General features: G+C 41.4%; 1 protein-coding gene across 2 annotated transcripts in view; it reads left to right on the top strand.

The window, feature by feature from the left end:
* The window catches only part of LOC309691074 (glutaminase kidney isoform, mitochondrial-like), a 42,009-nt gene that overhangs the window by 3,736 nt on the left and 22,394 nt on the right, over positions 1-15,879 (top strand). For both annotated transcript variants that reach the window (XM_082508607.1, XM_082508608.1), the window contains exons 2-7: positions 5,535-5,631; positions 5,885-6,006; positions 9,325-9,454; positions 10,703-10,782; positions 12,489-12,652; positions 14,192-14,250. In XM_082508607.1, coding sequence (XP_082364733.1) covers positions 5,535-5,631; positions 5,885-6,006; positions 9,325-9,454; positions 10,703-10,782; positions 12,489-12,652; positions 14,192-14,250 — 652 coding nt within the window. The remainder of the gene's footprint in view (positions 1-5,534; positions 5,632-5,884; positions 6,007-9,324; positions 9,455-10,702; positions 10,783-12,488; positions 12,653-14,191; positions 14,251-15,879) is intronic.

Genomic DNA, 15,879 nt, shown 5'->3' with positions numbered 1-15,879 from the left:
TATTCAGCCAGTGAGGTAAGGAGGAAAAGCTAAGTCAGGCTGCAGTTGCACATCTTAAAAAGTCCTGTAATCGCACACTTTTCTCTGAAACCTCTTTTATTCCTGTCAATAGAAAACTGAAATTGAACCAGTCTGCTCCACCAGTCCTCCGGCTGCATCCGTAAGCCCCGCCCTCAGTGAAATGAAGCCACGAAATGAAGCAAAACAAGTCAAACTGTCTTAAAGTAGATGGCCAGCAGCTGCCTGATCTGAGCCTGTAGCTGCAGAAGCTTCACGTGATGGCAGCATCCATGTAAAACAATGGGTTAAATATTAATTGCATTTACCGGAGGTCTGGTTAGGTGTTACTCTGATTTTTGATGTTGGCAGATATATGAGCACTATGGTGTGTCTACTCTTGTGTGACTGGGTGTCCAGAGGGCAGCCGTCATTGCTAAAGCACTCCTGATGAAGCAGAGCACAGAAAGAAGACTACTCTTCAGCTCTTGTTTCCAGGAAGCTCTTGCATGCACTGGTGAGCAGTCATCCAATTGCAGATGGACTGAGCCATCTGTCCGTGAGGATTTTTACAGGGACAAATGCAGACAAACAAGGTGTTCAAGGCAGTATTCAGCCCTTACCCATCTACTGGTTAAACACCGTCTGGTGGATTTGCTCATTTAGTTCAGCTCATGTTTGCTGCTGACAACTGTAAGACTCGGGCACTTAAACCACTGGACTCTGTGAAATGGGGCTTGTTCATTCAGTCATCTGTGGACCAGTCCAAGGGTTTCAATAGGGCTTGACACTGCTGTCAGTTTTTCTGCTTAAGTTAGCTTTGAGTAAAGTAAAGATTCAGCCTTTATCTACTTCCTGCTGCTTTAAACTACAAGGTGAACCTGGAGTACTTGGAAAAGTGTATGAACAGAGACTTCAGGTGGCTGCTATCCAAACAAACCTGAGACTCCTGCATGTGCAGCCAGCACTGCAGTTCCTCTGATGTCCACTTGAGGCTCCAGCAGTAAATCAGTCCCCACAGACTCCCAATGTTGAAGTGTTTACAGCAGAAGTCCTGATGCTCTCTGTGGAGGTTACTATGTAGTACTATTTGACAGGTTTCTCTGTGGGAAGGATTTAGCTTTACTGCAGTTGTACACAAATACAAATACACACCACCAAATGACAATGGAAATCTGCACGAAACAAAGAGTTAAATATGGTACAATAGGGCTGCTCAATTAATCGAATTTTAATCACGATTACGATCTGGGCTTTCAACGATCATTAAAAATGACTGAGCCGATTATTAGCCCCTCCCTAATTTATCCGCGACACCTTAAAGGCCGGTCCGTGAAAATATTGTCGGGCATAAACCGGTCCGTGGCGCAAAAAAGGTTGGAGACCACTGATTAAGAGGACCCGAGGGAAGCTCGGAAAGCTAAGCAGAAGTTATTTGGAGAGTGACTGCCGTTGGTTGAAAAGAGAGTTTAAAAAAAAAACTTCAGTGGTGTTGCACACCATTTTATATTATTTTTTTTAAGTCATTGTTAACCCTTTAAAGCCGGTCAGAGCAGCACGCTCCGTTTTGCGTAACTATTTTTAAATCCCTGTAGAACCTGAACCGTGTAAGCTAGCGCAATAATTTGTTTTGCATATGAAACCGGAGGAGTTGTACTTACATCTGATGCCATCAGCTTGTCCTCGGTCACGGTTTCGTTCCACATATAGCTTTGCAAAAATTGCATAAAAAGCGCTTGCAGGAACAAAAACATAATATTCCAGAAACAGGCTTCGCCGTTCCTATCAGCTGTTCGTAACACTTCCCACAGTGAAATGATGCACATGCTGTTTTCTTTGCAAATTTGCATCATAGGATTGTTTTTTGTTTTTCCTGCAGTATATAAAAATTGCTGTATCTCCAAAATAAAACTATGAAGACACTCAAAATAAATTTCCTGTTGTTGTAAACTATTTTTTGCAACTTTATTGTATTTAAAGTTTTGAGGGATAAGCCTCTTAAATTTCTCCAAGTAGAAATATATGTAAACAAAACAAAAGCGATTTTCAATTTTTTTTGTAGTTTATTGCACTTTTTTGCAATTTATGTAATTACTATGGACTTAATGCATACATATTATTAAAATATGGGCTATAACAGTTGTATTGATGTTTAGCAACTTGAAATGCTCCCACAAATGGCACTACAGCATGTTAAAAAAAAAAAAAAAAAGCTCTGGTGGACTTGGTTCTATAGTAGGTCTTAAAGGGTTAAATAAATATCGTCAAATAATCGTGATCTCAATTTCAGTGAAAATAATCGTGATTATCATTTTTGCCATAATCGAGCAGCCCTATGGTACAACCAGAATTTTAAACTCATGATCTAAGATGACTTAAAACATCCAGAAGCAGGTTTAGGTAGAAGTAACTGCTTCCTCCTTTATTGATTAGCATTATCAGTGATATCAGCTCTTAAAGATAAAGTTGAGAGGCTTGTGTCAGTTATGTGAGCTTGATTGAAAGCATCCTTATGTTCAATAATTCAGTCTGGTATGGTAACCTGACTGGGGGAATTAAGAACAAACTGAACAGGATTGTTAGAGCTGCTGGAAAAATTACTGGTTGACAACAAATTTCATTGGTTAAGCTGCATCATCAGGCTGTTTTAAGGAAAGCCCAGCCTATTTTTGATGACCATGAACACCCTCTTCATTCTGAATTTGAATTAATCGCCTCAGGATAATGGTTCAGGACACTTTTAGCTAGTAAAAAGGTGTATAAGGGATCATTTATGCCAATAGCGATAATTAGATGCTGTGATGTATATTGAACACTAATGTTGAAACTTGAGAAACCAATGAGCGGCGTAACAGTGGCTAGATCCATGTCGATGTCCAGTCTGTGGTCACATCCTGTTTAAACCTCTTCTGTGATGGATGCTCTGGTAGATGACTTGAGAATCCCAAGTGGAGATTTATTAGTTTTGATAAATGAATGAATTCAAAAGTTAAATGGGCCTCATCATGACTAATGAACCCACACTGATGTGTGGAGTTTAATTACATGAAGCCGCCCTCGTGTTTTCTGCCGGCTCTGCACAAAATGCCGCCATGTGGCTGCTGCAAGTTTCAGAGCAGAAAGATCTCAGTGCAAACCCCTCCTCCACAGAGTCTGAATGACTGCTCAGCAGCGTGAAACACATCAGAGGGCAGGTTGTGCTTAAAAGTGTCTCAGATTAGCACATGTGAGAGTGGAGACTTTATCTTAGATGCATATCGCATGCAAGTTTCCTTTCGACTGTGTGCTGTTCTTATTGTTGCTGTGCGTGCAGAGGCAGATGTCGGGTCAATAAATCTCTTGAATCATGCATGCCCGACTGACGGCATTTCAGTCGATCTGGGTGTGTTTGCACACGTTTGGCTGTCGTTACCTCGGCTGAATGTGGAGTGTTTACTCTGTGGAGAACAGGAAGAGATGAGAGGAAGGCAGGGAGGAGCGCAGGGTGAATCCTGGGATTTTAAATGGTGATGTGGCTGTTGGCAGAGCTAAATCTAGTCTGTGCAGTGCAAAGTTTTGGTGGCTCATTTATTTATTTCCAGGTTAAATTTGTTGGTGTCTTGAAAAAAATCCAGATGTTTGAATGCTTCTCTGTGCCGAGCTAACTTTTCTCCTCTGCTGCGGTGTCATCCCGGCGTGTGAACGAGCCACAGTGTTGGTTTTATTAATCCAAGAGCCTCCGAGGGCTGGACGGGACCAAAGACGGGAGAATTCCTGGAATTTAGGTCTGATCCAGACACAACCACCAAACCTGTGTGCAGCGGTCACGTAGTTTGGGGGTTTATGTAATTATAGATGCTTCTATTGCAACATTATTTAAGTGGAGACAGTGTACACTGTTTAATGCATTAGCTCAATTCAGTGAATAAGGAAAAAGTATAAATGTGCATGGACTTAACCGTTGCACCAGAATATGGCAGCACATACACACAAGGACACACTCACCAGACAGTTTATTAGATGCACCTTGTTAAAACTGAATTTGCCCACTTTTGCCCTCAGATATAATTTCACAATATCACAGCACAAATTCAACAAGTTGCTGGAAACATTGCTCAGGAATTTTGCTGAGCAATGTTGCTGCAGATTCATGATGTCAGCCTGCCATTCCATCACGTCCCAAATATGCTCTATTGGATTGAGCTGTACCAAATATTCCTCTAAAGCTCGTCTTCTCTTCCTTCCAAAACCATTTAAGATAAGATAAGAAGAACTTAATTTATCCCGAGGGAAATTCTTTTGTCATACACATGCACAATGCAGCAAGAGAGACAGGAAGAGAGTAATAAGATATACAATATGTACAATAGAATACAAGTATACAGTAATATGCATTAGGATGCAAAATATAATATCGAATAACTGTAGCAAGTAACAGTATAACTATATCCTGAAAAATAAATAGCTTAGCTATCAGTGCAGGTGATTGTAAAAGTGACATAGTTTTGTGCAAATGGATACAAGAGTAGCAGCATATGATGGGGAGATGAAACAAACATTCAATGAAAAAACTGTTGGGTGATATTGCACGGTCTGAATGGGAACAGAATAGCTTGTTATTAATCTTCAGGAAAATCACCTACAGAGTGAGGAAGAGTTGTATAATTTTATTGCCTCCGGTACAAAGGATTTTCTGTGGCCGTCAGTTCTGCATTTCAGGGCAATGAGTCTTTTGCTGCGTGTGCTCCGATGATCCATCATGGAGGCGTGCATGGGGTGGGAGGGGTTGTCCATGATACAAAGAAGCCTTTTTAGCATTCTCCTCTCGGACACCTCCTCTAGGTTCTCCAGTCTGACACCCAGGACAGAACCAGCCTTTTTAATCAGTTTGTTCAGCCTGTTGGCATCGGCTGTCTTCACCCCACTGCCCCAGCACAGCTGCAAAGAACACAACACTCTCTACCACAGAGTGATAGAACATTGTCAGCATTTTCCTACAAACATTAAAGGACCCGCCAAAATAGGAAAGTAATTTTCAACTGTAGAGAGCATGTTAGACAGGCTGCCATCCGAGACGGCGCCGGAAGTATCAATTTAAACTTTGTCTCCGATACAAACAGTCATATTGTTTATAGTACATCTGTCATCTCATCTCCTCATGAATCATCATCATTGCTGTTTCATTTACATCTATAAAAGGATAGACTCAGTAATGTGGCGTTTTATAAAGAGTAAAGCCGTTTTTCGGATTTACTGTATAAACAAACACACACACCTTTTGTCACTAACGCTTGGCCTGCTTATTTCTATTAGATCCGTCACTAATGTGTAAATGGCTGTATCAACAGCCAAAGATAAGCTCTGTGTTTACACTGGCTTGAAAAGTGAGAATACGGTATAGTGTGGTTTGTGTTAAAGGGCGATTCTGCTGTGTGTCAACGACCCTGAGAGGCTGCAGTTACTTTATATCAGAGCTCGTGTGTAAAGTGCTTTTAGGTGACGATACTGCTTTGGGGACTTAATCATTGCCTCCTTTCTGTCTTTTCTTTCTATCCCAGGAGAAGAAACGCAGGGATTCTCCCGAGTTTGGAGGATTTGCTTTTCTACACAGTGGCCGAAGGTCAAGAGACGATTCCTGCTCACAAATTTCTCACAGTAAGTCCTTCAGATTCAGTTTGGTCACATACATTCAGAGTTATTATGGTGCACTGCAACTGGGTGTTAGGAGACATGTTACTTAATTGAAATAAATAAATTAAAACATAAAAACTAGAAACCTGCTGGTTGGCTGTAAACTTACATTTTTCACTCCCAGAATTCATGTGAATATTTCATCCAAACAGTTTTGACTTCTGTGTTAAAAATGTGAAAATATTCACCAAAAACGTCTTTGTTTAATTAATTTTAGGCACTGAAAGCCACGGGGCTTCGTTCCGGAGATCCCCGACTGAAGGAGTGCATGGAAACACTGAAAGAAACTCTAAAGAAGACTTCAGATGGCGTTACACTGGACAGGCACCTTTTCAAGAAGTGAGGCTGCTCGTTATGGTGTTATTTATTTTTTATCTCCACCTTTTTCTTCATTTTTTCAAGGAAACTGCACTGACAGCAGCCTCAAAAAGAATTCAGCACATGTTGATGGTCGTGTGTTATTAATAAGCAAATTCAAGTATTTGAATTTCCTTATTATATGAGTACAAAAATATATTCATCAAGTGGGAAGTAGGCAGTTGATTGTGCAGAATTAGTTTAGCTTTTCATTCACAGGGCCTGCTCGATCAGTTATTTAACGCTATCAGTTACTCACTTTAAAGCATTCATTTTTCTTCTTTTTTTAAAAAAAAAAAAAAAAAGGATTTCCTTAAAATTAACATATTTAGCAATATTTTGCTGCAGTGAGTGAAAGCCTTCATTTCATTGTAGCATGAGTGAAGATTACGTTTTCTCCGGCTTTCAGGAGGGGTGAAAGCACACCGCTGTAAATAAGGTGGTGCGCTTGATTTGTAACCCAAAGTGAACAGAATGTGAAATTGTGACTGTTTTCTTTGGTCTTTCTAATTGTCAGCCAGAAATTACTGAACATTTTCTTCATGCTTGCAAGCAGCATTAGAAAAACAAGGGAGTTTTTCATTCTCATTTTCGAGTGAGCTACTGTCACCGATGACATATTACCTACTTCAAAGTAGGAATATATTGAAAGAAGGCGCCAGGAGCAGCAATAACAGTGACACAGCACAAGTAAAATGTGAGCACAAAAGTAGTACAGGCAGTGTTTTCCCTGGAAATTTTAAGTAAAAGTAAAAAATAACTGCTTAACAATAACTGAAATAACTTAACCCTGTAACTCGTCAGGTGCTACACAACATTGTCACATAGTGAAAGTGAAAATATTTTCTATCAGGGACAGTTTATTTTGGGTTGAGCTTTTTCAAATTCAAATCAAATTCAAATTTTATTTGTCACGTACACAGTCATACACAGTACGATATGTAGTGAAATGCTTGGACAACTGCTCGTGACCTAAAGAAAACAAAAAAAGGAAAGGCTATGAATAAGATAGGAAATAAATATGAAAAATTAAAAAGGGTAAATTTAACTAGGAAGGAATAAAATATAAATTAAGGTTAAAAATGAAATAACTGTACAACACAAATTAGAATGAAGGGTAAATTTAACTGGGAAAGAATAAGATAAAATATATAAATTAAAGTTGAAAATAAAATAACTGTACAACAAAATACACAATATAGAACTATATAAGAATGTATGAAGAAATATAAATAAATATATACACAATAACAGCAGCTGTACAAGTATTAACTGGAAATGAAGAATATAGTGACCAGTGTTGTGCAAAACCAAAGTCCAGAAAGTCCAGTGTGTGTGTAAGAACCATATGTGTGGGTCAGTACTGTGTGGTGGTGTGATTGAGAGACCGTATCGCCTGCAGGAAGAAGCTCCTCCTCAGTGTCTCTGTGTTGGTCTTCAGGGAGCGGAATCGCTTTCCTGACCTCAACAGAGAGAACAGTCTGTTGTTGGGATGGCTGAGGTCCTTCACGATCTTCCTGGCCTTGGTCCAGCACCGCCTGCTGTAGATTGAGTGCAGGTCAGGGAGCTCGGAGCGGATGGTGCGCTCAGCTGACCGCACAACCCTCTGTAGAGCTCGTCTGTCCTGCATGGTGCTGTTCCCGAACCAGGTTAAGATGTTTCCCGCCAGGATGCTCTCTATGGTGCACGAGTAAAAGTTCCTGAGCACCTTGGAGGGCAGTTGGAAGTCTCTCAAGCGTCTGAGGTGGTAGAGACGCTGTCGGGCCTTTTTCACCACGGTGTTGATGTGACAGGACCATGACAGGTCCTGCGTGATGTGAACTCCGAGGTATTTGAAGCTGTCCACTCTCTCCACTGGGCACTCGTTGATGACGGGGGTCTGGTAGTTCCTCTCCTGCTTAGTGCTGAAGTCCACTATCAGCTCCTTTGTCTTACTGACGTTTAGAAGGAGGTTGTTCCTCTGGCACCAGTTCTCCAGATTCCTAATCTCCTTCAGGTAGGCCGTCTCGTTGTTATCAGAGATCAGGCCCACCACGACGGTGTCGTCAGCAAACTTGATGATGGTGGTGGAGCTGGTAGTGGCCACACAGTCATATGTGTACAAAGAGTACAGCAGGGGGCTCAGAACACACCCCTGGGGGGCTCCAGTGCTGAGAGTGGTGGAGGCTGAGACATGTCCGCCCATCCTTACTGCCTGTGGTCTGCCAGTTAGGAAGTTGGAGATCCACTGACACATAGATGAGCTGAGTCCCAGATGCTCCAGCTTGGTGGTGAGTGTGGAGGGAATTATGGTGTTAAATGCAGAGCTGTAGTCTATGAAGAGCATTTTAACATAATTCCCCCTTCTAGTGTCCAAGTGAGTGAGTGATGTGTGGAGGAGATGAGAGATGGCATCGTCTGTGGAACGATTTGGACGGTAAGCGAACTGTAGTGGGTCCAGTGTGTCTGGTAGTGAAGAAATGATGAAGTCTCTGACCAGGCGTTCAAAGCACTTCATCACTACTGAGGTGAGGGCTACAGGTACAGAGTTAGTATTTTTTTAAGTACTCATAGTATAAATATATACAGATATGTATTAATGTGCAAATTATGTCTTCCAACAAATTGATGTGTTTCATAAACTTACATTTAATCCATTAAAAATATAGGAATGGGTTTGTGGTTTGTGGAAGCCGCCATGTTCCTCCACTATATTTAAATTCAGTGGCTGGGAAGTATATCAAGGTGGAGGAGGAGAGAGGTCGTAGGCGTTCATGTGCTCGTATAGCTCTTTAATTTCTGCCTGCACTTTCAGACTCAAGATATGAAGCATCTTAACTATGTGTTGTTGGGGAAGGGGTCCCATTCGCCAAAGAAACAAAAGCACAAAGGAAACATAACACCGCCAGCATCTTAATAAAATGTTGTCCTCTTCCTCCTCACCTCAAACTCATCTCCTGAAGTCACGTCACTAACACACAAAACGTGCGATGTATGGAACAGCCCTCGTTTATAAGATTTGGGGGTTTGATTCAAACATAGTTGTCAGTTAAACTGATCCATCCCAGCTGGCGCTGCTGCTTAGCTTTGGTTACTTCCTTCATGGTTTTACAGTGTGTGAAATCTCTCATTCATCAGTGTGTGCGCTCATGTTGGATCAGGCTCCTTCCAGGACAAAATGAGCTGCTGATCAAACTGTTCTGATGAAGCTTCTTCATCAAACACGTCACAAAAGTTTGTCAGACTTCAGGGTTGCAAACTTTACCTCCAGTTGCATGCAGTTCCGATGTTTTAGCATGCTTTCTGTGATTTATTCATCAGGTGTGTCCAGAGCAACATTGTCCTGCTCACTCAGGCCTTCCGCAAGAAGTTCGTCATCCCAGACTTCCAGTCCTTCACCTCCCATATTGATGAGCTGTATGAGAATGCCAAAAATCTCACTGGAGGGCAGGTGTGTCCTTAGATCCATGGATTTTTCTTTCTCTCTGCATCATGGTTATAATTTAGCCATTACCATCAGTCTCTTCTCAGGTGCAGTCGAAAGTTTGGATCAGTCGAGCCTCGAAGGGAAAAATCTGCCCTCAGACGAGTTAAAGGGATCTTTGAGGCCGCTGTGAGCTAGCTGTCACTTTCGCAGAAGAGTGCAGGATTTTCACTGACAGCATATTTCTGTTTGCGTCATCTGTTTGGCGCTCGCTGTGAAAACTTTCAGGCATTCAAAACAAAGTCAGCAAAGTCATAAAAAGGAGAAATATCGGCTAATATCCCTAAATTAAACGGAAAACTAACAATCTAATAGAGGGCTGTTTACTCCAGCAGGGTTGTAGGAGGGAGGATGTTTGACCTGTTAAACTAAAACAATTTTTAAAAAAGCAGAGGCGAAATTAGTGGCTGTGTTTAGTCAGTTTGCAAACATCCATCTATCAGAAATACAGACTCAGCCCTGGTTATAGTGGTCTGTATTTATAAGGTGTCACATCAGATAAATGACCCGTTCCTTGTTCCTTTGAACAAAGAGGAAATAATCACTAACAAAAGAAAGACTTAAATAAAATATCATCCTAAATTTAAACATCAGTATCAATTCACAATTTCAGTCGCTGCTTCCCTAGCTGTGTTTTCCTGTTTGTAAAAGTCTTCTCTGTAGAAAAATGGCGGCTTCTAAGCCAAACTGGTGCTCTGCTAGACCAGATGAAGACTTTCTTTTTATTTGATAAGAATCTGATCTGATGTTTCCAGCTCATGTTTTTATTCCTGGACTCTTCTAGAGTAGTTTTGCATGATTATTAGTTTAAGGCGATCCTTATATATCTTATATTGGGCCTCTGTGCTAACCTGAAACATTTAAGCCAAGAGTAGAAAGAACTATTTAAAACGGACTCTTTAGAGCTTTTAACTCACAGAAACTACAGGTGTTTGCCGTGTTTAATATGAAACTGTTTTTAAAGGGAGCCTTGTTAGTCTGAATAATAAGAGTGCAGGAAGTGAGCCACGGTCATGATGGTAGCTGAAGGTAAATTAGCATGTTGTCCTAATTTAACTTATTTTGAATGACCGAGGGTGGATTCTTCCTTCTGAGGTTTGTTATTGTGTATTACCAGCTCTGTGTGTGTGCTGTGTGCTGAAGCCTGAGCCTCGGCAGACGTCAGCAGTGTAAGGTGACCTGCCTCCTCTCTCACCTGCCTGCCCTCTCTTTCAGGTTGCAGACTACATTCCTCAGCTGGCCAAGTTCAGCCCCGACCTGTGGGCGGTTTCTCTGTGCACGGTGGACGGGCAGAGGTGAGACGCTGGTAGCACATTAATACTTAATGTTCGCTTAATGGTTCTCACACACTGTTGCTGTGTGAAATCGCCATGTTCAGCTATATGCTGGTTAAATAATAACACAATAATGTTCCAGGAGTGAAGTGAGGAACGCTAACAGGACAGTTTTTACGCATTGTTTTTTTATTAAAACCTCAGGAAACCTGGTTAATGATTCTGAGATGGTGCTGTGTTTTACTCTGTCACCTTCATCTTATCTTAAGATTTTTTAAGACCTAAAGAAAGAAGAAGAAACAGAAGTTTCCACAGCAGATCGGTAAATTCTAACTGCTGTTTTTTGATTGGATTTACCTGTTGATATGCAGTCCTGCCCTTAATTGTGGTCACGAGCTGTACAAAGTGACTGAATGAATAAGGTCAAGGATGCAAATACCCGAAATCCTAACATCCTTACTGGAGTCATACTGGGTTAGAATTAGTTGTTAGAGTTGGTGGCACAACCCAAAGAATAGTGATGGTGTTACCTTTGATGTAGTTGCTTTGCAGACTAGGGGACTAGGCCTGTGATGGTGATTAAAACACCAGTAAGATGGAGTTAGACTGTTATCAGGTTGCAGTTAAGCAAAGTCAAGTTGGAGTTTCATGCAAACTGTTTTTGATAAAATTAACTTTAAATCAATGAAAATCGCAAATCTGTTGGTGTCTGCAAAATCAGAAATCAGAAATTCACATTATTTATTTACATTTAGATTCCAGCCAGAACCTCAAAGATCTGAAACGGAATTTCTTCCACAAATAGCGACAAAGCTGCTAAAGGACAGCAATTTAACTGCAGAATGACACCGAACGCTCTTACACAGGAATGTAATCAGAAAACAAGCAGCTGAGTCGAGTTCAGTTGCTTGTATATATGCTCATCTCCAAAGAGATGCTGACATGTTGAGCTCATCGCACAGACTGATTTAGATGAATTGCAACTTGTTGGTAATCTGCGTTTATAAAGTCAACAGCAGTTATCTGCAAGTCTTTACCAATCTGTGAGAGAATGGTTGCTAGGAGACAAGTTGCAGCCCACCAGGGCGACCTATGCAATCACCTTTATGCTCAGACACGGTCACCCAGAGGTTAACTCTGTTGGACAATTAATCTTCAATTGGCATAGCTCCCTGCAGCAGGTCATTGACAGCAGAAATAAATCATTACAGTCACCAGGCAACCGCAGAAAAAAAATTAAGGTGTTATATTACATAATACGTTATAGTACCTGTTTTAGTGCAGTAATCTTTGTGAAGGTCAGTGTTTATATTTCAGAGAAGCATTAGATTAACCAGTTTGTTTGTTTTTTAATTATTGTATGGCGGTCCTGGTTCAAGCTGGTTAAAACTGTTGATTCTATCCCACTTGTATTTCCCAGAAAAGACAAAACACGTGTAAAGAAATAACCATTTCTCAGTAACTATGTCAGGAGGCGTTCTGATCACCCTGTTCTCTGATTAGTGCTTGTAAACTTTCATAAAAGTTTGTTTAACAAACCTTGACAGTTGTAAAGATAACGGTTTTGTTTTTACACAGTGTTACTTCAGTTTATCGTGCCTTTCCTACAAATTGTGAAACACTCACTGTTTTCACGTGTCTGTTCTGGCTTCTTCTTGTCTCTAATCACTGAACCCGCAGCCTGCGGCCTGCTCTGATAACGTCCTATCTTTATGTTTTTGTTGCAGACATACGGTGGGAGACACTAAGGTCCCCTTCTGCATGCAGTCTTGTGTGAAGCCTCTGAAGTATGCCGTCGCCGTGCACGACCACAGCACGGAGTACGTGCACAGTTTCATCGGGAAGGAGCCCAGCGGCCTCCGCTTCAACAAGCTCTTCCTGAATGAAGATGGTGAGTTGTCTTGGACTTTTTATTAAACCTTGTCCTCCAAGTAAAGCGATGAAGAGCTAGTGCAGGGTACAGGAAGTTGGTGGAAGACTTAAGTGGTAGATATGATGCGAGGGTCAGATGTTCTTAAATCACAATGAGTCAGAAATCCAGCGAAGCAGCCCCCTCGCCTGGCCACATGTCTTGGCACTCTACCTTTTTGTAGGGTTAAAAACATGCAGGCCTATGTTGACCCCCTGAATAGGTGTTTTTTTAACAAGTCTGTGTTAGCTGTTTTTTTTTACATGCCCAAAAAAGCCAGCAAAAGGGGGCGTGTGTTGCTTTTGTGTGTAGGTGTGTGGAAAAACAGTTCAGCTTATTAAACCTCAGTCACATGGCTAATAAAGACTAAGGGCTTCTTTTATCAGGACGTGCGCTTGCATCTCACTGCGATGCTTGATGGGGGAGGCTATCACGGCCTGCCATCGCTGCTCAGCTAGCTGTAGCATTGGTTAGAATGAGTGTGAGAGCTGTGAGTAGTCAGATGCATTGTGGGAGAACACGTGGTTGGGTTGTTCAAAAATGGGCATTTTGAGAGGAAATGCCAGAATCCCCAGGCTGAGGCTCACACTGCAGACATGTCATGGTCACTTCCTGTGTTCTCCCGCCTTCTGCCAGGGCAGCCCTGCAAGGGGATAATGTTGTGTAAGCAGATCACATGACCACAAGGAAATTCAGGTGATGTAAGCGTTCAAGCTCTTTCAGAGATCTGAGGGAGGAAAGTGCTGGATTTATTTTTCACTATGTCCCTGTCCACGCCTCCACACACTCACACAACACTGTAAACACTGCACTCCTCTACAGTAGTAACAACAATAAGTTTTAAACTTGTCCATACATACAGATGGTTCTCACTGGGCTGTGTGATGTACACAGAGTCCTGACGGTTAGAGTTAGATCATCAGCAGCATACCACAGATACAGCAGCAAGTTGCAACACACTTTGTCAGCCCACCAGCACATTCCTGCATTTACAGCTACACAAACATCAACAAGCGGCCAGTTGCCATCAAACAGTCAGGTTGAAAGTTACACTTTAGATACAGTAGGCCGCACTTTTCTTTACACATTACAGCAAAAATCTGCCCTGTGGGTGGTTTTTAGTAGGCCTGGACTGTTTTTTTTCTTAATCTTTGTTAGTCCACTGTATGAACAACAAAAACTTGCTTATAAACACTTAACAGTAGCATTACATATATATACATATATACACAAAACCTACAGAAGTATAGTTCATTTCTTTCTCAGCTCCTTAGACTACATACATCTGTTTTTTTTGCAAGCTACATAGAGACTTGTTCGGTTTTATACTTCAAATCAGATATTGTGACTGTTTCAGCTGCTACAGCCTCCGCTGTGTTTCTCTGTATTATCTTGAGTCAGTGTTTACTGTGTATGCACTTGACCCTCGTGTTCTGATCTGTGTATATGCACAGCTCTCAGGCCGAATGTTTGCACTTTGATCCTTCGTAGCACGCTAACGGAGCTCTCGTTGTTTTGCAGATAAGCCGCACAACCCGATGGTGAATGCTGGCGCTATTGTTTGTACTTCACTCATAAAGGTAAAAGCAGTCACACTTCGTCCTCCTCCTCTGTGTGTTTGTGTTCGTTTACGTCCAGTCTGTGTGTCACTTCCTCTCAAACCTCAGAAAATTCCTTGTAATGTGGGCGTCACTGAGCTGCTTTATCAGTGAGGTAAAATGAGGGGTAATGTAAGGCTGTGGGTCTGGGGGTTAATTAACCTGCTTTTAATGATTTACCTGCCATTTCCTGACTTATTTAACTGATTCTTGTGAAACTCATGATTTTCTTTCCACTGTGTTCTCGTGTTTACGACTGACTCAGTTCGAGGTATTTGTAAGTTACTGCCCTTAGGCGTGTGTCCTGTTGTGGTGATTAAAAGTCTCGTTAATCCCTCCTGAAGGACACTTAGCTGCTCCAGCTCACACGCTTCAACCACACAGACTAAAAATAACCTGCACGGAGAGCAAGCACAGGTTAAAATGCACACCTTCAGATTTTATCTCAGCCTTAACGTAGATTCAGTAAGTTTTCTGGTGAGAGATCAAACCAGCTGCAGCTCACAGTCTGACCCCCCAAACAAAGGAGATATTAAACCTGGCTTAAATGCCAGCTTTGTCATAGGCTTTTCCTCTGGCAGAGTTACATTTAAAAACACTTTAAAGCCTTTCAAGTAGATGTTTGACCCCCCTTTATTGTGTCATGACTCACTTTAACGATCGATTGCTGCAGCTTTTTCTGGAGGTGACCTATTTTTTTCTGTCCCCAGCACTTAGACTTTATCCTGTATGACTAATGAAGTGATTCATCCCAGCTGCATTGATATATTGCCAAAGCTTCAAGGTGTTACTTTTAGTTTTTGTTGGACTTGAGTGGAAGCAGTCCAGAGAAGGAAGCTCTTCAGAGTGATTTGGATCTTTTTGTATTTAAAGGTAGCTCAGGTCTGTGTGTTTTCAGTGACCACATGTTATTGTAACATTGTTCATTCGATCTTTTTTTTCTATTTGTGCTTCTTGTTCATTTTCACCCTGCAGATGAACCGTTTTTAAAGTGACTACACTTTGCCTCGTGATCTGTTAGCTTCACATTAGAGGGACGTTTATCACGCAGCTTTTGCGTCGCGATTGAAAAACAGCAGCTGAGCAAAGGGGAGTGCAGACTCTTAACACTCCTAATTTAAATCAAAGCAGAGGACAAAATTAGTTTAAACAGAGACAGCAGCAGGCTCATTTACAAAAATGCTTTTAGACTAAACGCTGTCTTCTCTCCGGTCCTTTGGTCCCGAACTGAAATAAGGCAGGACTCCACGTTTACGACAAAAATAGTAATCACGTTTATTTACTGAAATTTAAAAAAAATGTCTTTTTACAGGGGTATGAATTTTAAATTTAAGTCAAATGAAAACAAATAAACGCAGGGACAAAAGAGGCGGAGAAGGTGAAGTGACACACGGTCATCACATTAGGGAGTTTAGGTGAATATCTGGGAGACCTGCATGGTAGACGAGCAGAAAGCAAAGAAGAACCGATGGAAAAACCACAGACTTTTTGAACTTTTGAAACAATAAACTTTGCACTGTATTGTAAAATCGTGATTTTAATTAGATTTTGATTAATTGCACTGCAACCCAGAGGCAAAGGCAACTACAGGAAATGTTAATCCCTCTAAAC

This window comes from Aulonocara stuartgranti (genome assembly GCF_965226115.1).
Source record: "Aulonocara stuartgranti genome assembly, chromosome: 16".
Taxonomy (NCBI): Eukaryota; Metazoa; Chordata; class Actinopteri; order Cichliformes; family Cichlidae; genus Aulonocara; species Aulonocara stuartgranti.
This window is presented reverse-complemented; position numbering and strand designations above follow the sequence as displayed.